The sequence below is a fragment of the Magallana gigas genome, chromosome 2 (assembly GCF_963853765.1).
Source record: "Magallana gigas chromosome 2, xbMagGiga1.1, whole genome shotgun sequence".
NCBI lineage: Eukaryota > Metazoa > Mollusca > Bivalvia > Ostreida > Ostreidae > Magallana > Magallana gigas.
This window is the reverse complement of record NC_088854.1, coordinates 52795901-52819845: the sequence shown is the minus strand read 5'-3', so window position 1 is coordinate 52819845 and position 23945 is coordinate 52795901. Positions and strand designations below refer to the sequence as shown.

The following is a 23945-nucleotide window of genomic DNA, read 5'->3' as shown; positions in this document are numbered from 1 at the left end:
ATTACAGGTGGGTCAGCAGATTCTATTGTGTAAAGAAAGGGGAATCAAGGAAGCTGTGCAAACCCTAACAACACATCATAGACAACCTCTTACTCTGTGAAAGGATGCTTCCAGACTGTTTCTAGATTTAGACAAGAGATTGGAGATTGATATGGACAAGTAGGAAACTGCAGTCACAGAATTCTATGGATCTCTTAGTGTATTTAGCAACTAGCTATCTCATACATCAATGACATTTGCAGTTATGACCAGCAACAAGTGCTCCTTATAGAACTTATACACTGTTATAAAAAAAATCATCGGTAGCCTTTGTATTCCATAATAAGGTATCCCCCTGTTAGAGACACTTAAATTAGGGTAAAATAAACATTCTCTTTATCATCTGTAAGCTGTGGCAGTACATGTACTGAGCTGAGGCTGTCTGTCTGTTCAAAGACAGTCTCTAGGCTTCTGATCTCATCTTCTGGTTAAGTTGATTTGTTTTGGAGAACAGCTCACAATAGCAATGGTACAGTAAACATTGCTTCAAGATCTCACTTAAAGACTGAGTCTGAGTATTGAGGATATCCAATATAGAAATAGGAAATGGAATTTGAATCAACCAACTTATACAACAGATTGCTAATACATGTGCTTTTTGAAATTTGTCTAGATTTAGCTATAATGATAAAATTATGTAGTAGTGCTACCTTGTATTTATATACACTTTCAGTTATACCATATTGTAATCCTGAAAACTTATAATTGTAGACAAGATGATCAAAACACTGTCTACATGCAGGTTGTGTTCCATCTTAACTTGATTTTTGTTTATACAATGTATTTTGATTTGTCCACCCCAAATTGAATCGATTGAAGTTGGGCCAACTTGATCCCCATGCAGTGCTGTAGTGGGTATAATTAATGTGGTGCAAATTATACCCAGTAAATCTAGTAAATTATGGGATATTTTCACTCTGCAGATGATTTTGTGGAAGCAATATAGTTATATAGCTGCATGTGATACATGTAGAGATACATGTATACCGGTATGCTGTGTTTTCATCAATATTCGCTGTGCACCAATTTTTTAATTTTTGTAGATGTTAGGTTCGAGTCAATTAAAAAAAAAAATCAAATATAACACTTCTGTAATCATATTTCAATGACAAGACCTATTTTGTCCACGAGTTTAAGATTAGTATAATCTGTCCACGAGTTTAAGATTAGTATAATCTTTAGAACTGTCAATTGAATTCCCTTAAACCACAGAAATTGATGCTTTCAGATATTAATGAATCTACAGTTATACATGATCTTTTAATTTGCTCATAGTACCTCTAAAGGACAGTGTAACACTCAAACTTAGTATCTTTCTTGCCAAAGCTAGTACTCAACCATGAGAGACATCACCCTTGTATTATCTTCATGAAATGGCACCATTCTTCACTCAGTTGGTTCTTATCTTACAATGCAATTCATTAGCATAATAAAAATACTCAAAATGTTTCTTAAAATGTAAGAATTCTATACCTTATCTATTTTCAGAAAATCGTGGGTACATATTTCATGTTTTTCATTTATATTAAAAAATATCTTTGAACTCAGGTCAAAGTCTTTATTGGTTGGTTGTTAATGTGCCTTAAATCAACAAATATAGGTTTATTAAAATTGTTTGTAGGAAAATGTAAAGAGTACTAGCACTCACAAACAGAAAAAATTAAGGAGCAATTCATAAGTGATCCTCAGTTGCAGTGTAACAGAAATTATACTAGGTATAATTGATGCCTACAAATATCAATGAATCTACGGTTGAATCTTTTCAATAAATAAGTGAAGAAAGAACTATATATGATAAGAGTTTAATTTGGCCCCCATAATTCGCCATTTTTTAAGTGTTTCGGGTACAATATTATGTTAACTAATTTTTTCGAAGAGTTGATATAAAATATATTTTTCATCTATTTATTTGATTTCTTTGCACTCACTGGCAGTAAATGACGTCAGAAGTGACGCCATTTCTATAATTCAATCAAAATCAGCCAAAAATTGACATTTTTCTTATCTATTTACGAATGGGAAATATAGAGCGCATGCTTGAACAAGGAAAATTTTTTTGTCACTTATTAGTCATGGCTAGATACATCTCCAATTAAAATATTTTACTTGTTCAAGAATGCGCTCTATGTTTTCGGAAGGAAAAACTGCTTGAAAACAAGCCGTTTTACGCTAAAAATGCAAAAATGGCGGGAAAAGGTTGTCTTTACAATGTCATATTTCTGAATTATGGGCACTTGAACCAAAATGAATATTATGTAAACACGTCACATACATATCTGTACTAAGAAAACAAAGAATGATAGTAAAATGATGATGTTCATTTTAGGGGGCCATTTTAGGCCCTTATCATATATAGTCCTTTCTGAAATATTTCAATTGTCATAGAATACGACAATTTAAGTGCCAAATAATTACATAATTATATTTTATCCTTATGATTTTTGACTTTATTTCTGATTGTACATATTTACTTGCATATATAGATGTATGTATGGGTAGAAATCTTTAAGCTGTTGTAATACATGTTCTTTCAATTTCAGTACATTTTAATATTGTATATATGATTAATGATATTCTAATTATTTCCACTCTCTTTGTATACAACAATTACCTCATTTTATGGTGTGTTGTTTTTCCGTCCATTTGTTGCTCCTTTTTTTCAGTCATTTTTAGTTGAGTGGACTCGTAGCCATTGGTGATATTTTTTCTTTTACATGTATGTTATTTTTTTTGTCACATTGTATGCTGTATTTTTCTTCTATGGTTCCCTCCATCCAGCCCTATTGACTCCCTTACTACAAAGATTTATTCAGTCCCGGGGTTTTTAAGGTTGTTGTAACAGCTTTTGTAGTTTTTTAAAAATTAAAATGTATATTATTTTCCTGTGTATAGATGCTCAATGTTTTTTTTGAAAACAGAATTTCATATTGTCCAAATATAGATTACTGCATGGTCATTCTTTCCTACTTATTAATAATTACTTTGAAATAAATTTGATAAACTAATTAGTAGAATCAGCTGGTAGAATGCACTGAACACAAATTCATACCAGACTAGTTAACACCTTTTGTTTGTTTTTGATTACTACTATAGATGAAGCATGCAGGTACAATAAGGAGCTTAAACATGTTGCAAGACATTTTATGTATAGTCATGAAAGATGAAAAATATTCTTTTATGTATAGTCCAAAAAGTTGTTCCATGCATTGCTGTTAATTTGAGATTTTTTTTACTTTGATTTACTTTTAAAGAATACATTCCATTTAGTTTTACTACACTGGTAGTATATAAATTGTCCTCTGTAAACTGATATTGTAAAAGATGTTACAATTATTTTTTACACTTGTTAATGATCTTTGTAATAAACATACTAGAAATGTGAAGGGTTTTTGTTCATAACAGAGTTTGAAAAGGTTACACTCTTTTCTCACAATGGAATTATGATCTCTATGGAATAATGAATACATTAACAACCTATTTACTTATTTATTTGAGGACAATTACAATTTGCCCCCTCAATATCAATTTCAAGTGGGACAATAAACTTGTTATGGTTCAAATAGTCAGTAAATAGATATTTTATTACCAAAGAAAACTTTATTTGTTACAGACAGTCAAGTTTTTCATTGGTAAACAAGTAAGAGTAATGCAACTTTGAATTTTATGTAATGATTCTAATAACACCCTGGGTGCATCCTTTTTCTATCTCCAGAACTAGCTAGTCCAGAATCTCTGCATCGTCTACTGGCTATATAAAAAGATACAGATCTACTGGAGATATCCAAGTTGCAACCTTGGAGCAAATTAGGATTACTCTTGCAGTTTTCCATATGACCAAACAAATACACACCAGAAAAGATTAAAATCAATGAAAAAAAACAGTATAAAATTTCAATTTCATTTGCCATAGTTTTACGGAGAAAATATCCACTAAAGTATAATATTTTATGTTTGTTATTGTTTTCTTTACTACACGGTATGTTAACACTGATGAGATATGAGACCTGTAAAATACTGGGTGATCAAAAACAGAAGGTCATATAATACAGAGAATCTTTTTATTAGATATAAATTGAACAACTATAAAATGATCGAACATTCTTAAAAAATTAACAATTATAAAAACTATAAATAATCATATGATAAATATTCATCTTAAAAAGAAATATTAAATTCAAAACATTTAAAATTGCCATGGAATTGCTGTGATCTCAACAATGGCTGAATGCATCTATTGAAAAAATAAGCTTGCAAATCTTTTCAAACCTTTGACCACTTATTATTTGTGAATTGTACATGTACTTACGATTTGAATTTGTTCGATATCAGAAGGGTTATCTACTATATGTAAAGGTAGTTCAAACTACTCTTGACTAGGTGTACACTAGTAAGGGTCTACAAGCAAGGATCAACTTCTCACACCATTCTGAGTATTCTTGATAGGTCTAAAGCTTGTTAACCTACAACTCTACAAAAATAATTCAGTTTTCATAATAAATCTGTTTAAATATATTTCTATAAAAAATTAAACAATAATTTATTTAAGTTATCGTAGTGTAGGTACTAAAACTGTTGCTATATATTTTTATTATAAAGAAATACAATCTAATAATCCCCCAATTAAAATTTATACAACAAAAATACAACCTAAAATTTTATATACACATTAAAAACATATATAAAGGATACTGAAAAAATTGAAAAAGCACAAAGTAAAATGCATTTTTTTAAGGAAAGACAAGAAGAGTTTGAATTCTGAAGACCAGTGTCTTATTTGCTAAATCTTCCTTTGGTCCATACATTGTATGATCAATTGAGTATAAACATATGCATATTAATTATGCTATAAAACAAGTCTGTTATTGTAGACAATTCATGAAATGTACATAACATCACAAACAATGTACATACAAGCACCACTAATCAGAATATTAGATATAAATAGGATGATGAGACAGCTAACAACAAATACCTTGGAAAACCTGTACATGTTTATAAAACCATTTTCCACATAATATTATAAAACATTGGGACTTTATAAAAAAGGATAATATGTGCCTTGACCTTAACAGAAAAAGGGGAGCAACAATAATCTCCCTATAAGGATTACATATGAACTACAGAGAGTGGCCTTGACCCTGACCTCAGATAGAAAGACTACATTTAGGTTCAAGGTCACAGCACACTCTTTACCCTAAGGCACTCTATGATTATAAACTTGCTATACCGGGTAAATGGGGTCAAGTGATTAATTAAGTCAAGATTAATTGATATAACTGCATTTTTCTGAAAAGATATGTAAATTAACTTTGATGTTATTGTGGTTTTCAGAATAGAAATTTTTTTTACAGAAGAAATTCTGATAGAGAGAGAGAGAGAAAGAGAGAGAGAGAGAGAGAGGGGGGGGCATTTCAGAATCCGTTATTCTTTAACAATGATACCTTTATCCATCTCTAAACAGTACAAAATTTACCCCAAATTTTTTCTCATCCATTTGTTAAATAATATTACAAACTACTTATATTATTGAATAATCATCTATATACGAAATGGAAGCAAACTGAGTACTTTGGTATTGAATTTAAACATCGTTTATGGTATATAATATCAATAATATTCACAACACAACCAGATTCACCTTGCACCTTACTGGCGATCGTTTGAAAATAAAAAATCAATTAAAAATTAACTGCTCAAAACCTAACATTGGACGGATCATGAAAATATAACAAAATTGAGAATATGAATTCTTTAGTTGTAAAATGATATAATAAAAAAAATATAAAAGTAAAAATGCTTTCCAATAAAGGTACATCTATATATAATAATTAAACTGAAAACTAGAAAACTGACCAGTCAGGAAGGGCCCCACTATGACAATCAATATAGAGAAGTGAAAAAAACTTTGAATCCATCCTCTTTATATTAACAATGATGAAAAATAAATGCCCGGCATAAGCTGTAAAGAACTGCAATATATAGGATCTCATGATTTGTAGTTGGATATGATTTTCATCCAACAATCAAAGTGTTAAACTGAGGGGTAAAAATATAAGGGTGCAGCTCATGGAATGAGAGTTTAATTTGATTACATTTAAAAAAAAAAATTGAAAATCATAAGTAACAACTGTATTTTTAAAATTTCAAGATAATTCCTGAATGTCCAAAAACTCTAAATGGTAACCTTGTATCTGCATAAAACAGGGATAACCTCATGTCTTATAAAAAAAACTAAATTAAATGTGTATTTAAAAAAAGATTTGAACAGGTGTTTTATAAAATGCAAGCCTTCAGTGAATGCAAATACATTGTATCACCCAGGGTTGACCTCAAATTCAAAACAAACAGTTGCATACAAAGGTGTTCATTAATCTTCATATGACAGATAGAGATAAGCCTCTAAATTTTCTGCAGCAGGCAAGATAATTAATCCTTTTCTTCTAAATTTACAATAAGATTTTTTTTTCAGAAATGACAGAATGTGGTTATTATCTGATTACCTGTTAAAATTAACAGCATTAAGGCAGAAAAAAATAAAATAAATACTTAAAAAATAAAATAGTGGTAAAGGATATCTTAATATATATCTTGATTTTAGAATTCAATAAAATTATCATTAATCATTGTGTACAGTATTTTAACCAAAATAAAGTATGAATATTATATTTTAAATCCATATTTCAAAGAATGTACACAATACTACACATCATTCAAAATTGACCTTAACTTCAAAACAAAGTTCCTTTGCAGACACAGGCAGTGCAGTAATTAATCTCAATGTGACAGATAAAGATAAAGCTTAGGATTTTCTTCCTGTGGAAGGTTAATTAATCCCAAAGGACAAATATTGCACAGCCTTCCAAGTATACAATGGTAACATTCTCAGAAGTTATCTCTCTTTGCCCATTCATTCTTATGCATAGTTAAGGAATCTACCCCACCACCCCAGCTCCAAACCAAAAGACATAGAGAACCACACTTAGCATCAAAATATGTATTTCTGTCTACTGAACTACCATACCAAATTTGAACTTGATTGGGCTACCACAAAAAAAGTTATTAGAAAAAAACAGAAAATTTGTGGACGGAAGAGTGACAGACCGACGGACAGGACGGACGGACAGAGTGATTACTATAGGGCACCCGCAAATCCTTGCGGGGCCCTAATAATATTATAAATAGAATATAAAAATATGTCACAAAACACATGTATAGAAAAATGGAAGTTTTGCAAAGTCAAGTATAGAGAAATACATGTAGATTCGCTAAGTAAAAATATCCTTCAAAAGCTGGTGTTTTGGATGGTTTCTATTTAGACATCTATTTCTGATCTAAAAAAAAAAAAGAAAGAAAAAAGAACATAATCATTTCATAAAATGTCAGGCTCTGAGTTTTTAGCTCACCTGAGTCAAAGGCTCAAGTGAGCTTTTCTGATCACAATTTGTCCGTTGTCTGTCGTTGTCGTTGTAAACTTTTCACATTTTCATCTTCTTCTCAAGAACCACTGGGCAGATTTCAACCAAATTTGGCACAAAGCACCACTAGGTGAAGGGGATTCAAGTTTGTTCAAATGAAGTGCCACGCCCTCTTTAAAGGGGAGATAATTGAGAATTATTGAAAATTTGTTGGTATTTTTCAAAAATCTTCTTCTCAAAAACTATTCAGTCTGAAAAGCTTAAACTTGTGTGGAGGCATCATCAGGTAGTTTAGATTCAAGTTTGTTCAAATCATGGTCCCTGGGGGTAGGGAGGGGCCACAAGAGGGGGATCAAGTTTTACATAGGAATATAAAGAGAACATCTTTAAAAATCGTCTTCTCAAAAACTATCAGGCCAGAAAAGCTCAAATTAAAATGGAAGCATCCTCAGGTAGTGTAGATTCAAGTTTGTTCAAATCATAGTCCCCGGGGGTAGGGTGGGGACACAAATGGGGGATCAAGTTTTACATAGGAATATATAGAGAAAATCTTTGAAAATCTTCTTCTAAAAAACTATTAGGCCAGGAAAGCTCAACTTTGAGTGGAAGCATCCTCAGATAGTGTAGATTCAAGTTTGTTCAAATCATGATTCTCGGGGGTAGGGTGGGGCCACAATAGGGGGATCATGTTTTACATAGGAATATATAGAAAAAATCTTTAAAAATCTTCTTCTCAAAAACTATTAGGCCAGAAAAGCTCAAATTAAAATGGAAGCATCCTCAGGTAGTGTAGATTAAAGTTTCTTCAAATCATGATCCCCGGGGGTAGGGTGGGGCCACAATTGGGGGATCCTTTTTACATAGGATTATATAGAGAAAATCTTTAAAAATCTTCTTCTCAAAATCTATTAGACCAGAAAAGTTCAAATTAAAATGGAAGCATCCTCAGGAAGTGTAGATTCAAATTTGTTCAAATCATGGTCCCCGGGGGTAGGGTGGGGCCACAATTGTGGGATAAATTTTTATATAGGAATATATAGAGAAAATCTTTTTAAAAAATTCTTTTAAAAACTATTTGGCCAAGAAAGCTCAAATTGGTGTGTAACCATCCTCAGATAACGTAATTCAAGTTTGTTCAAATCATGGTCCCTGGGGGTAGGGCGGGGCCACAATGGGGGATAAATTTTTATATATAGAGAAAATCTTTAAAAGTCTTCTTCTCAAAACTATTAGGCCAGGAAAGCCCAAATTTGAGTGGAAGCATCCCCAGATCATATAGATTCAAGTTTGTTTAAATAATAGTCCAGGGGTAGGGTGAGGCCACAATGGGGGATGAATTTTTACTTAGGAATATATAGAGAAAATCTTTAAAAATCTTCTTTTGAAAGACTATTTGGCCAGAAAAGCTTAAACTTGTGTAGAGGCATCCTCGGGTAGTGTAAATTCAAGTTTGCAAAATCACAGTCCTTAGTGGTAGGGCGGGACCGTGATGGCTGTTTGAATTTTTACATAGGAATATATAGAGAAAATCTTTAAAAATATTCTGGGAAAGTTTTCGGTCCAAAACTCAGTACTTAGTGTGAAAGCACAGGTTATGCAGATTTAAGTTTGATGAAACCATGATTCCCTAGAGAAAAGGGGGGGGGGGGGTTATATAGGAAAAGAGAAAAATCTTCTTACAGGTACAACAACAAAAGGGGCTTGGTATTTACCAAAAAATAAGAGGTGGATAAATTTTTTTTAGCAAGATCTACTGTACTCAGTTGTCAAGATATTTTGATACTGTAATGCTAATTTGATCAGAATTAAGGCAATTGTTGCTCAGGTGAGCGAAGTGGCCCCTGGGCCTCTTGTTTGATGGTGTTTTAATTAGATCACTAGGAGGTCTAGTGGTTTGGTTTGCCACTTCTTGTACAGAGGATATGGGTTCAATACCAAACAACAACAATCATTTTTTTTTCATCAAGGAAAAAATGCTGATTTATCAATTAAAGTTAAGGAAGTTATCATGATGTTTATTAGTTATCAACAAGAACAACTTAAGTCACTCGAAGTCACTCACCTGTCCCTGAGGACGACCTTTGCTGAGCTGCCAATCGGGAAATTCTCGTCATACACCCTGGTCTCCCTGTGGTCTGGAATATCTTCCACTGAGAAAAGGAAAGGCTTATGATCATAGCAAACAAAATTATGAACTCTTTCAACCTTGACCTTTCTAATCATTTACCCGAATTGTGCCGTGTCCTCTTCTTCTTTCTCTTTTTCAACTTCCTCACAGGGGAGGTAATTATGTACTCCTGGGGTCTAACATAAAATGAAAAGAATCATTATACCTTATCATAGTCATTATTATGAGAATCTAACACAGAACATATAAATCACTTTTATAAAATAACTATGTTACATCACTTTATAGGTTGAACACAGAATGACAAAAATTGTAATGTTTAATTTAGAAGGAGAGTTTACAAAACTTACAACCATCAATAACTCTCATAGTTCAAAAGATCTATTCATAATATTCTCTCTTTTTCTGTCATAGTCGTTATTACCTTTCACATTTCTAAACTTCACAAATATGGGTGATAGTTGGTTCTACAATTCACAGTTTTTTCAGTTTTCAGTACAGGTGAGACCTTACACCTTAATCTCAGCGAGATTCGTTGAGACTGAAAATTTTTGACGGATGTCTCTTCTGTTACTTAGACCTGAGAGTGAGCACCTCATAAGTAATTCAGCACACAGGGGAAAAAAATATGGTATTTGAGGATTAACGAAAAAAATCCTTACTCATATTCTCTGTCGTAGGCTGCATTGTCGTATCCTTCATCTTGGTACTCATAATAAGTCACCTCCCTCGGTCTATCCAGGATAATGTCTGTGGCTGTAGTTGCAGAGGGGGTGGTCCTAAAACAGAGAATGGCAGGTAAATCTCCAACAGGGACAGAAGACAGAATTGCAGTAGAATATTATATCTTCAAATTTAAGTGACCTACTCTACATTTAGACATACTAATTGGAGACCTTCTCTGAAGTAAGACTTGCTTATTAGATACCTCTCTAGACTACACCAACTAAAATTGGTGTCAATCTATAATTAGACTTACTTATTATAACATCTATACAGTTAAGCTTACTCATCAGTGATCTCTTTACAGTCCCAATAAATGGTCTTCCCTCTACTGTTAACTTACTTGCAATTGATATTCTAAAAAATAATCTTACTAATTTGCGAACTCTCCACAGAAGGACTTACATTAACTTGTAATTGACCTCTCCTCAGTGACATCTCTACAGTATTTATTAGTGACATCTACATCTTGTTTAACTGTAAGTAACTTCTCTACAGTACCTTTAACATACCCGGTACTTGTAAGCAACATCTCTAAAGATGGGCTAACCTACTAATAACATCTTCTTTTCTCTTGTTAAACCTACATGTAAGTGACCTGCAGCTTACCTCTTGTCACCAGTTTGACCTACTTAAAAGTGAACTCTTGTCAGCAGTTTGACCTACTTGTAAAAACATCCTTCATTACAGTATGATACACTTGTAAATGATCTCTTCTAAAAGCTTTGACCTACTTATACATTTATGTAAATGACCTGTAACTGTCCCCTTCTCTACAGTTTGACCTACCTGTAACTGACCACTTCTCTACAGTTTGACCTACCTGTAAGTGACTTATGAATGACCACTTCTCTACAGTTTGATCTAGCTATCAGTGACCTGTAACTGACCCCTTCTCTACAGTCTGACCTACCTGTTACTGACCCCTTCTCTACAGTTTGACCTACCTGTAAGTGACCCCTTCTCTACAGTTTGACCTACCGGTCAGTGACCTGTAACTGACCCCTTCTCTACATTTTGACCTACCTGTAAGTGACCCTTCTCTATAGTTTACCCTACCTGTAAGTGACCTATAACTGACCCCTTTTCTACGGTCTGACCTATCTGTAAGATACCTATAACTGACCCCTTCCCTACAGTCTGACCTACTTGTAAGTGACCTATAACTGACCCTTTCAGAACAGTTTGACCTACCTGTAAGTGACCTCTTCTTTATAATCGGACCTACCTGTAACTTACCTCTTCTCTACAGTTTGATCTACCTGTAACTGACTTATAACTGACCCCTTCTCTACAGTTTGACCTACCTGTAAGTGCCCTATAAATGACCCCTTCTCTACAGTTTGACCCACCTGTAAGTGACCCGTCGGTGAGGGTCCTGTCTGGGTACCCCACCCCAGTCCTGGTCCACATATCTGTAATCTCTGTGATGCTCCTCCTCCAGGGTCCTACAGCATTGTAAATCAAACATTGAAAAAGCAAATATGAGACAGTTGAACTTCCATATCATGAACACTGATTTCTCTAATAAAGTGATTTGTAAGTCACAACCCCTTATTTTTAAAGCATTTTCCCTCGATATCTTGAATACTCTGTTATCTCGAAGTTTTTAAAACAGGCCCATCTAGTTCAAGATAACAAAGTTTGACTCTGTATATATTTTACAATTTAAAAATTTATCCTTAGATGGTTTATTCCATAAAATACAAAGATGTATGTACTAGTTCAAAAGACTCAATGTTACAATACACATGACTAAACATAACATATGTGGAGTTACCTTTGGAACTTGTCTATCGCTTCTCCCATTTTATATTTTTTCTGTAAATAAAAAAAGAATATAATTGACATGATTGTTATGATATTTCAATAGTGCATGCATATTGTTTTAATGGTGAATAAATGGTGACCGATATATTGAGGGATATTGTTTAAATTCCTTAAGTAAATTTTGGCATTCCATTTTCTGAATTGCGTGAAAATACATGTAGAAGGTCAAAACTTTGCCAAAAAAAAAATCATTTAAGAAAGTCAATAAATAGGTGGTGACGCCTCTCTCCATTGTTAGTGTTGCCTAAAATAATTGCACAACAAATTAAATAAACATGAAAATAAATCAAATTCTCATATCATCAGTTGAGGTGGATCTATTAGTGTTGAAACAGACGAATTAAATCAGAACAGGTCATGCAGCAGCAGCTTTTTAATGCATAGTTACCATGGCTTCAGGCACATTTGCCTTCCTAGGATGGCATTTGAAATTGGTTAAGAAATCAGATTTTAAAAAGATTAGTTAAAACACTGAACACCAAAATACAACATACTGTACAATTGGGGAAAATATAATAAAACATATAACAAATTAAATGACCCCCACCTGTTAATTTTATTAAAACGCTACAGTATAAATAAATAGATCTTACACTGCAGGTACATATCAATATGTCAAGAAAAAAAATGATGGGTCTACTTACAACAGATCAACAATCAAATGGTATGTTTTTAAGCAATAAAAAAATTTAGAGTTAATATTGACAGATTTTTCCTCAGGATTGGATTAATAAGTTTTAGGTAAATCAAAGTATTCCTTTAAAATATCATAAAATTCATTTGGCATTAGTTAGAAAACTAATGTGAGGTAGTTTAATGGTGTTACTATAACACAAAGCATTAATCATCAATGACTTCGGTTCAGGAAAGCCCCTTTAAAAGCAATGTCAGTTTCATCAAAGCTTGGCTTAGTATTGATAAAGCTTGGCTCAGTTTCATTAAAATCATTTAAGTTTGACTTTCACAAGAATTAAAGAATTATAAGCATTGTCATCAGCCTTTCTCAATGTACACTGACCCAGTGCTGTTTTAATACTTTGAATTTAAAGTATCAGAAAACCAGAAAACTCTATCAATTCGCAAAGACAGGGGATGTTTTGAATAACAAATTTAATTATGTCATTAAGGTCTTACGGGTCTAAGTTGGGGGGGGGGGGGGGGGTTTAATGGGGAAGGGTTGGGGATGGTGTGTGTTTTGGAGGGGGCTGAGGTTTTAATGGTGTTGGAATTTTTATAAATGAGTGATTTGTATCATACTATATAAATATATAGGGTATACATTTTTTTCATTTTAAATCATATTGCAAATTTTCAAATCAAGTCCAATTTAACTTATATAGCATAATCAATTTCATTCAAGTATTATTAACCACTTTTTTCATCATCTGTACAGATAATCTATACATGCAGAAAAAAGAGATGACCCTTTGAATCATTCATTCATAAAATAATTAAATTATTAATTCAGTGCTATGAGGGTGAGATCAAAAGATAAATTTCAAACAGGGCATGGGGGCATAAAGTACTGCAAGTTCATGTCATTGAACATCAATAATTGTTTCATTAAATGTCGTGCACATTTACTTGTACATTAAACTTTACATAACTGCATGGCTTCTTTTCAGGAATAAACAAATAAACAAAATTAATGTTATATTACACTCTTCGTAAATAGTACCTAATATACAACATATCATTTTACATATATATAGTACTGAAAAAGGGGTTGTTATGAGAACTTTAAAAATTTAGTTTTCTGTCTGCATTGAACTTTTGATCTCGCCCCTTTAATAGCTAGGCTAGACGATTTATATATAGGCCACTCCATTCCACAGGAACTCAGTGTCGCACATAGCTTTAAAAAATCTCACCAAACACCATTTAGCAAAAGTAAATTGTTTTTTAGGATTTTGGAAAGTTAGTCCAAACTAAGACACATGATTAAATATGGTAGAACAAAGGATTACAATGATATTAGCAAAACAAACTCAGATATACAGTAGATATTGAGGGACAGCAAGAAAAAATTTTAAGTGTAAAAAAAGTATTAACATCTCTATTCTGTAGACGCATTTTCTGAAATACAACAAAAGACATGTCTGAGGACAAGTTTTCAAAAACATATACACTGTAATGCACATTTTCATTGAAATGCTTGTAAACTTGTACCATTTGGAAAGATTACAGAATAGATAAATTAACAGGGTACACATTTTAAAGTAAATAAAACCTTTAAGGATCAGAAAGTGGTACAGTTAGGTCAAGCCACACCATTACTACAAAGTCAAGTACATCTGTATAGGGAGGGAAGTTCTAGCGGAACAAAAGTACATGTACCTTGCGTTTCTTTAGGGCAACATCTGCTGGTGTATCGGGAACAATGTACGCAAATATAAACATAATGATTAAGGCGATGTGCTGCAAAAAAACATACAAAAAGATTATTACGACATTTTGGTAAAGAAATAACACGCATTTACCTCTAAAGCCTTAAGAGGGATGAATTTTTTTGCAATGCAGTAAAACACGATTATAGCGAACCTGCTTATAATGAATTAATGCTTATAGCGATATGGTGTTGCCAAGAAAATTGCTTTTTTCTGTTGTTGTTACCTCAAACCCGACAACAATCCAGACTTGTTCTGTTGAGTTGAATGAATTTCCCCAAGTCGAGGTGAAGGCCACCAGGAAGGCATTGGATACCACCCCACAGAAGTTCATAAATGTAAGGATGGTATACCAGGTTCCTACAAATGACAATTAAAACCATTTTTTGCAAGTATTATTACCACTTTAATATTAAGCACAAGGAATTTTTATTCATCAGTATACAGTATTTTAAATTTGTCGTCTTTGATTATTTTACTTGGAAAAAATCATGTAGCATTTGTTGAAAACAAAAAAAACCAAGATCAACGGAATATGTTCAAATTTGTTTAAGTCAGATAACATTTTTTATAAGTGTGTACGAGGTCCTTGGTCCTGCATTTAAATACAATAATGAACGTAAACTATACATTTAGTATTATCTGTACCTATGTCTTGAGCCATGTGTGCAACGGGCCGTTTATAAATCCAGAGCAGACGCCAGGCATCAATCCTGATGTCTAACGCTGTGGTAATGAGGGCCATTAAAGGAGCCAATGGGAAAGAGGCAGCAAAAAGCTGAAATCACAATTTAGCAACAAATAAAGAAATTATATTGTATCAAAGAACTTGTAATCAAAGTAATCAAAACTTGTACCAGATACAAAGTCACTAAATAAAAATATGGCAAAGTAAAATCTTACAGCAGCTGCTACATACTCTAAATGTTCCTACCGGTATTTATGTAAATTATCAAGAGTACATGTAGATTAGATCATTCTATGTTAGCTTCTCTCATTTTTACCGTAAGGAAGCCGAAGATGATGACTTTCTCTGTGTATTCACTCAGAGTGAAGTCTTACCATAAGGAAGCCGAAGATGATGACTTTCTCTGTGTATTCACTCAGAGTGAAGTCTCCTAGGTTCTCCTTCTTCACATGCTTCTCCAGAAACGTCTCCTCCCTCTTGCTCTTCTCCGGCTTCTTTCCTCCAAAACAGCACCAAGATGGACGGTGCCTCCACTTTTTCTTCAAAAAACTGCATTAAAAAGAAGATATAACTTCATGCTACACAAAAAAACAGGTCTTTGAATATTTTGGTATTATGGAAACAGGGCTGTAATAACTTAAAACAAAATTATAAGAAACTTACGGCAGTATGGCATCTGTACATAACTTTGGGAGGGGCTTGGAGATCATCAATATAAGAACTTGGAAGGAGAGCTGAGACATGCAGGTTCCCTCACAGCGGTCTCGGTATTCAGATCCGTGGCCAACTATTCCGTCTTCATCAAAACGCTAAAATACACACTGACATGTTAAACCAGGTACATATGTACTTATCTTAAATGGATCAATCAAATTAAAATTGAAAAAATTTAAATTATGTAAATGTTTATTAAAACAAAAAATGCTTGATTTTACTAGATTTTACTAGAAATACCTACCCCTCGGAAAAATGCAATGTAGAAACAGGAAGAGTAGTTATTCACAAATTGGAAGACAAACAGTTTTATGATCAAGGAATCATCATATTTAGTTTGAGTCCTGTGGTTTTCTGTAAGAAAATGCAGTATAGATTATTAAAATATAGGCAATTTCCAGAAGATTTCTTCTCACTACCTCTTTTTCATTTATTTTCTCTAGAACTTACCCCAGTCAGTTAACTTGACGGCCAGAAAGTCATAAAACTGAAATTAAATAGAAGTTGAATACAGAATAATGTTACAGAGATCTGGGACAATTTATTTATATTGTATACAAAAGAAACAGAGAAATTAGCAGTCAGTAAGACTATTACTTAATGTATTAACATAATTCTTAGAGAAGTAGTATGACACAATTTAAAAAATATCCCAAATATAAAAATTAACTTATAAGTATATAAGCTACATAATGTTACATCTTCACCAAAAGAAGCTGTTGTGTTTATGAGATATAGATATTTTCAGACAATATTAAGATGTTGGGGAGAATTTTTCGACAGTCACTTAAATAATTTCTCCAATTGATTTGGAAATCTACAGTAATTTGGTAACATGTACAAACCCTGCCCAGCACAAAGATGGAGAAGGCGTTGAGAATGGATGGAACCACAGTGGTGGTGATCAGGCAGAGCTCAGGACTGGCCGAGCCGCAGTAATCAACCGTCACAAGGACGCGGTAGATGATGACCGCGGTCACACTCGCCATCACCACCAGTACCATGAACAGGAGGGTGACCACAGAGGTCAGGTACTTCATGAACTTGTACCTCATCGGGTACGTTAGGATCTTGAAGCCATCTATAGGGTCCTAAAGTTACATAAAAAACAGGGTCATGTAATGTAGATTCCTAATTAAAAGCGAGGAATTAATATTCACGCAAAATTGCTAGAAGCACCCTATGCGGATTTTAAAATCTCGCTATTAATCTATGAGAGGTGAGAACTGGAAGAGTTAAGGATAAAATTCCGCATTTGCATTTTATCACGATTCCATAAAAATAGACTGGATCACAGAATTAAGTACTTGCGTAACATAAGTAATCTACAGTAATACAACATGAGAGCAAAAAAGATCAAGGTGGTTTATTATCATAGAGTGCTTTAATTGAGTATCAATAGAAATTTTTCATTTAAGGATGAAGCTAATGCCATTTACCAAGAGGTAAAGCTGACATTTGAAAAATCTAGTCACAACAGTGCTATGCTGTGTAAATGTCATCACCAAAACAGAGCTTTAGCAACAATTTTTTTGTGACTTACAGGTACATGTATCTGTAAAAGGGAATGTATACAAAAGTAGGCATATAGGACATCAAGGAAAACTAGTGCTTTTCTTCTCCTTACGTTTTCTGTTGCGGTGCCATAGAACTCTGGTCTGTCGGGCTCATTGACCTCGTAATCCGTCACATCCCACAGAAAAGCCCATCTGCTCTCTGTTCTCTTCCAAAACTCCAAAAATATTGTACCTGAAATGTTTTTCATAACATTTTACATCTTGAAGGATTATGCTTTGGCCTTGAAGTTTGAGTTTGTTTCAAAGTCATAGCGTATTGTTTCTCACAAGCAATCTTTGAGTGACATACATGTATAAGGCAAACAGAACTAAGGGAAGAGATGAAACACTGTGTCAGCAATTTGCTGAGATAGGCTATAAACAGGAGGTCACTACACACCTTTTACCGAAAGGAGCTCTGTGAAAGAAGTGAAATGTAAAGGGGAGAAATATATATGGTTCATACAAGGATTAGTTTAAACCATAATTTTTAAACAGATGTCTGCTATGACATATACCTTTGACCAATAAACTAGGTTCCAGGTCATTGCACACCTTATATCTAAAAGCATTGTTGGTGATGTACATATATAAGCCAGATTTTGTGAAGGGCAATAACATGCTCTGAACAACTGATATGTGAGACAGATGGACAGTACAGTTGGATAGAAGAATTACCAGACAGATCACTATGGGGCCCCCACAAAGCAGGGCACTGGATGAAAAAAAAAGTTTGCTTATAGTATGTAACCTTACCCCAAATACAGATGACCATGGCAAAATATGGAGTCACTTCATTATCAAAGGACTGCTTAATGGTGTCCAATAGACTGAAATTAAAGCATATATTTACATTATTTTAGTATCAAAGAGATCATTTCGAAAACAATTTGAGAAATTTTTTAACATCAGGTAATTGACCGATTTGCAATACTTATAACTATATTAAATTTCAAATTTTATTTCTGACAGACATTTTTCATTGTTTAATTGAGCATCATACAGTAAATTTAAACCTACATGTGTAATTTTTTTTAAGAAACCCTAGTCTGTTTCTCTTACCTAGTAACATTCTGGTTTTTGTCTTCATACTGAATTCTAGTTTTGATGCTGGAATACAAAGCAAGACAATATTCATGAATGTAATTGATTATTTATCAACAAAAATAGGAAATTATCGATCTGCCTTAGACACACTTATACAGTGAAACACATGGTATTGTTTTCCTACATCTAATGTAGGTGTACCTTTTGAAAAGTCCATAAATAAAGATGGCCAACCCAAACAGCATAGGGAGCCAGAGAGACGTTATCAAGTGTCCGGACCAAGCAAAGTAAAGAGCAATCTTCTCCCCATAGTAGTTCCTTATCCTCCATAATGGCTGAAACTGGTAAAGAAAGACAGCCTAATATCAGTGTTCTGATTCATAAACCAAGAGAATAGTTCAACAAAACAGAAGAATAGTGTTTATCTTATTCATTCCTCAATACTACTAGCAATATTTTCTTAATACTCCAGTTCAATAAAAAAAAATGTCTTTTCCAAAACATTTTCTTGCACATCTAATATAAATTTCTTTCCTGGACCAAAAATGGACATAAGTTGAATATGTCTACCCCTCAGGTGCCCACCTTGAACAGTTTGGTCCAAGAGCGGTTGAGCTTTGCCCGGGGGTCATCGGCCTTTTGCTCCAACTCTTTGGGGTCCTCCTCTTCCTCATCTGCTGAGTCTTCATCATTGATTTTGCCGACATCTGACGCTTCATGCAGCACTACAGACTCCTTGTATACTTTCTTCATGATTAAAAATGGAAGATCTGAAATTAAAGATTACGAGAAGATTTTATTTACCAGTACTTTCAATTAAATCTAATTACTTTATTATCAATTTGTTAAAAAAAAAAACCCAAAAACTACAAACTTTGGAGCGGGAGTTTTGTATTGAAAATAACACATCAGACTTGATACTGCATGCATTAATGAATTAAATCACACAGTGATGACTTTGAGCAGAATGAAAACTTCCTTTTTAGAAGATTTCTTCTAAATTGACATGATTAAGTTGATACAAGTATGATGAAATATTGAAATTTGGGCAATCAGTTCTTACTTATTTTCTGAAGTTCCTGATCACTTTCAGCTTGCCTCAACTCCTTCAGGGTTTTTGCTCGGCCACAGGAACAACAATTATCTGAAAAATAATTATATTTATTACAAAGCTCAATCATGGTGAAAAATAAATAAGCAGTTTTAAGGATTTAAAAAAAAATTCTATGATTAAAGTGAAATACATGTAATCTTTGTTAATTTTTCAAACAAAACATACCACTTAAATGTAATATATACCAAATGAATATTTGCAAAAGATTTCATGAACACCAGGCCATGGCACTCAAATAAATCTGTGTATTTTGAATAAGCTGTGTTAGACTAAATGCATTTCATTCATATAATTGACAAAGTTATGAATGCAAACAAGATGATCGAATGCAAAACAAAATGCATTTAATAGTGGTATAAAGTTAAAAAATCCAATAAAAAGTGAATTGGATCCGAGGTAAGAGACCTGTTGCATGCAATATGAATGATTTTTTCTGCACCAAGTCTGGCAGACATTGGGTCTCATATTGACCTAGATAGGTACAAACAGGCCAAAAACGTTAACTTCTATATTGCATGTTAATCTGTGTCATAAAAAGGGGTCATAACCTATGACTTATGGAAATCATCCTTTGAGACATTGTGCAAACAATGTTTGCCTTGAATGGATTACCAGCAGCAGATGACCAAACTACATTTTGCTACAAAATGTATAATACATACATGTATTTACACACATGTCATTAAATTAAGAAGGGCTTGTACTGACTATATAGACATAGCATATTTTTTCTTACTAGTACTTGTTACAAGTGCATGAATTAAGACAACTTCAGGCCATACCTTCCTCCTCCAATGAATCAAACACACCATATTCTTTCAGGTCCTTTGAGATGTCCATATTGATCAGGATTTTATGCACCTGTTAAAATGAAAGACTAAAGATATACTCACCTGTATATACTGGTAGTAAAATTATCATGCAGTGCATGGATGACCTGTTGTAAATTAAATTAAGGTGTCAATTACAAGCTTCGTACGGGTTAGAAAATACATGAAAATTTAACCAGCTTAATCTATAAACAGGTATAATATACATATATACAATTGTATAACTAGATTTTACAAGTTTAATAAAGATGTATATTTTATGATTTTTACATTAATGTCTTTATATAATACAAAAATGTTTGGCAAATTTTAAAAGCTTTAAAGTGTCTGAACACATTTTATAAATTAAGCTTTATACAGGACATTACAGGTCCGACTGTGATCAATGTCGGAAACCCAGTGGTTACATAAATACTTTATTCCTTTCTCCATCAAGAAGAAGGAGAAGGAGAAAGATATGAAGCATTTTAAACTTTGGGTAGCCGCTGATGATAAGGTGTGAAGTACAAGTACTTGTCTACAGTACTACATGTATTATCTAGGACTACTGTAAGCTGACCAGAAATGAACGGGTGGCAGGGCGGAAGAACTCGGTGGGGTTGTTGTAGTTTTTGTACAAAACTAATCTGTCCATATCAAACAGGCACGTGTAATCATCCTCTAAAATAACAGGATAAAAAAATTCATTGGTCGTGGCTTTCACACATAGGATCATCCATGGTTTACATGTACATGTATGATTAGATGTATTGGTACATGTAATATGCATCCAATAAGCTGTTTGTTTTCTATTTCCCAAAGTTAATTACGATGACTTGGTCAGAGTATATTGTAACTTAAGGGAATATAAATAATTCTTAAGGAAAAATTGTGATCAATGTCATAAACATATAAATATTCACAAACATTCATTATTTGAACACATATTTTATTACCTGTTTCATCATCAAAGAATAATTTACTCAGCTTTGCAAAACAGCTCACATCATCACCATTTTTAGATTTTTCATCTGGTGGCTACAATATCAACATGAAAACATGAATACTTTACTGTATTTGTGTGTTTCAACCAACCCTTTTACACAACACATAAATAATGGACCCGTATATGAACATGTGAATTATGAGTCTTAAATGAGAAAAAACATGAAATGCGTTTGAAATACTTCTCCAGTAATGTAAGTTTTTTACAATAAGTAAGAGAATTGAAAGATTAAGTTCTCCGGTCAGGTGTCATATATTTATTAGCTATTTAATTAGCATCATTAAAACTGCAAGCAAATAATGCAGACCTTAAATTACTTGATTCTAGGCTTTTAGCTTAATTGCATGTGAGGAACTTTGAATATTGATCAAAACCATCTACTGGTGATTATACCTAAACATGTTTGGACTAAAACTTATTCAGATAATCAATATTTAAGCTAACCTTGATCTAATAATCTTTTATGTAGCCTTCAACTTCCCACATTTAAGTCTTAAACCCTTATAGCTAAGGTTATTGCACTTTGCAAAATAAACTTATTGGATGGCTTAAGAAACTTAATGTATTGGTATTTTCACAGATGTTAAAAATAAGGAGTTTTATAAAGAGTTAAGGAGTTTCACTTACATTGTCTACTGGCTTGATACAAAGGGTTTATCCAAAAACAAAGAGAGTCCACTTTTTACATTACTAATGTAGTATCTATTTAACAATGTCCATTAACTATATCACAGCAATTTCTTATCATTCATATGCATGTTTAATTCACACTAATACTAATTTAAATTACCGTTACCATTAATTTTACATCTCTCTAAGAAGATGAAGGTGAATAAGTTGGTTCAAAATTTAAAGCAATTCTTGAATCTGCTATGCGATCAAAATGAAATTACCTAGTAATTAAGTCTTAGAATATTTTTAAACTGCAGATGAAAGTAATTCTTCATACAACAATTCATAAGATTAGCATTGATAAAAAATGATTAGCATATAAGGTGAAAGTAAAAAAAAAATAAGAAGAGAGGTAAATAACATAATGTAAATGTACCAGGGGTACGTATCGCACGATTATCTTCTTGTTCATTTGTCTTTACCTCATCTAGGGGTATTTCCAGATTGACAAATTGAGCCATTTCACAGAGACTTCTAAACGGACAATGGAGGAGCTTGTAGTCCAAATCCCCAATTGTTTCTTTCTTAATCACAAAGTTATATCTCCTCCTGAGCTTGTCTTCAAAGCATTTGCGGATCTCTTTGGAGGCTTGATCACTCTTGTCATCTCTTTGGTGGATCAGAACAATATCAATTCTCTGTTTCTCGGGCTTAAAGTCAGGACTCATCTGAGCCTCCTTCATGGTTTGGTCAAACATTCGAAAATCTGGCATCTCATCATGGTTTCCAGTTACTTTACTTTTTTTCTTCTTCATTTTGATTTTCTTTGAGTAATCTTCCATGTCCTTTGAAGGTTTGACTTTGCCCTTCTTTGATTCCATGTGTGAATGTTTTTGGAGTCTCGTTTATCAATCTGCATTTAAAGATACATGTATTACTGTAGTAGAATTCAGAATCATAACAAAACACAGTATCTTTGAAGTACATTAATTATAATTATATATATTTGTAATACATGTATCAATATTCGTTGGATATCACTCATGTAATATATTTTTTATATTACATTGTGTATTCTTACCCAACATGACATGATAATTGAACATTACATAAATTGAATGTTTGTTAATCTTTAATTAAGGAACTTTATTCCATGTGTAAAGTTGTTGACGTCTTGTAGTAAATGTGTTTTGCAGCTAATTATTACAGAAAAGATTGAAGTTTAGTAAGAGAAGTGGTAAAACATGTGATAAAATGAATCTCTCGTGATTTGCAATGGTATATGATTTTTATCCAATGCTTTGTGTGTTTTTTATCTCCTCGCTAAGCCTCGGGTTCATATAGTAAACACACAACGAGTTGGATAAAAATCATAGAACATCGCAAATCATGAGAGATCCTGTATAAATTAGACATTAAAATATGCATGAAACAAAGTATAACACTTTAACGATTAACTTAATATTTATCAGTTTATTGTAAACATGAGAAAAAGCAACTGAAAATAAATTAATGTACACCTCTCTCTCTCTCATCGATAAGTTGCACGCAGAGAGATATATGGACAAAAATGTGGCTATATGAAAAATAGACTAAGGCCTGGCGCTACTGGTACTAACCATGCAATGGAAATGCCTCTGTTCATATTGCATTCACATCACTTGATGTCCGAGTTTCGAGCGTTGTTTACCAGTTGCCACGATGAAAGGGGCATAACTCGACCGGTGCACCGGAAGTATATCTGTTACGAGTGGTTTCGTTCAGGTTATTGAATATAATATGGTCTTTTTCACAGATTTGATATCTTTCTTTTTTTTTAACCAATCTTTTTTTATTCTAAAAAATTCATGTTTAATTTCAAATATTTTTCATTTGTG

At 33.0% G+C, this 23945-nt stretch overlaps 2 protein-coding genes across 11 annotated transcripts in view; one reads left to right on the top strand and one right to left on the bottom strand.

Moving 5' to 3' along the window:
- Positions 1-3422, top strand: part of LOC105330982 (anoctamin-4) — a 31265-nt gene extending 27843 nt beyond the window's left edge. For all 9 annotated transcript variants that reach the window (XM_011432969.4, XM_066077208.1, XM_034447378.2 and 6 more), the window contains one exon: positions 8-3422. In XM_011432969.4, the coding sequence (XP_011431271.3) occupies positions 8-33 (26 nt within the window). In that variant the 3' untranslated portion in view covers positions 34-3422. The remainder of the gene's footprint in view (positions 1-7) is intronic.
- A 1291-nt stretch (positions 3423-4713) lies between these two features.
- LOC105330992 (anoctamin-7) lies at positions 4714-23813 on the bottom strand. 2 transcript variants are annotated; one of them, XM_066077202.1, is made up of 26 exons: positions 23688-23813; positions 22551-22981; positions 21407-21488; positions 21031-21131; positions 20424-20502; positions 19591-19671; positions 19113-19297; positions 18729-18868; positions 18543-18590; positions 18237-18310; positions 17552-17673; positions 16770-17015; positions 16375-16411; positions 16169-16278; positions 15874-16019; positions 15585-15759; positions 15171-15300; positions 14749-14882; positions 14473-14553; positions 14188-14211; positions 12086-12126; positions 11658-11753; positions 10245-10361; positions 9682-9758; positions 9517-9604; positions 4714-7370 (listed from the first exon to the last, which is right to left on the bottom strand). In XM_066077202.1, exons 2-26 carry the CDS (start codon positions 22947-22949, stop codon positions 7352-7354), a joined length of 2832 nt encoding a protein of 943 aa, XP_065933274.1. In that variant the 5' UTR covers positions 22950-22981; positions 23688-23813; the 3' UTR covers positions 4714-7351. The 2 variants fall into 2 exon arrangements, with proteins under 2 accessions (XP_065933274.1, XP_065933275.1); XM_066077203.1 differs by lacking the exon at positions 14188-14211.
- Between the last annotated feature and the right edge of the window lie 132 nt (positions 23814-23945).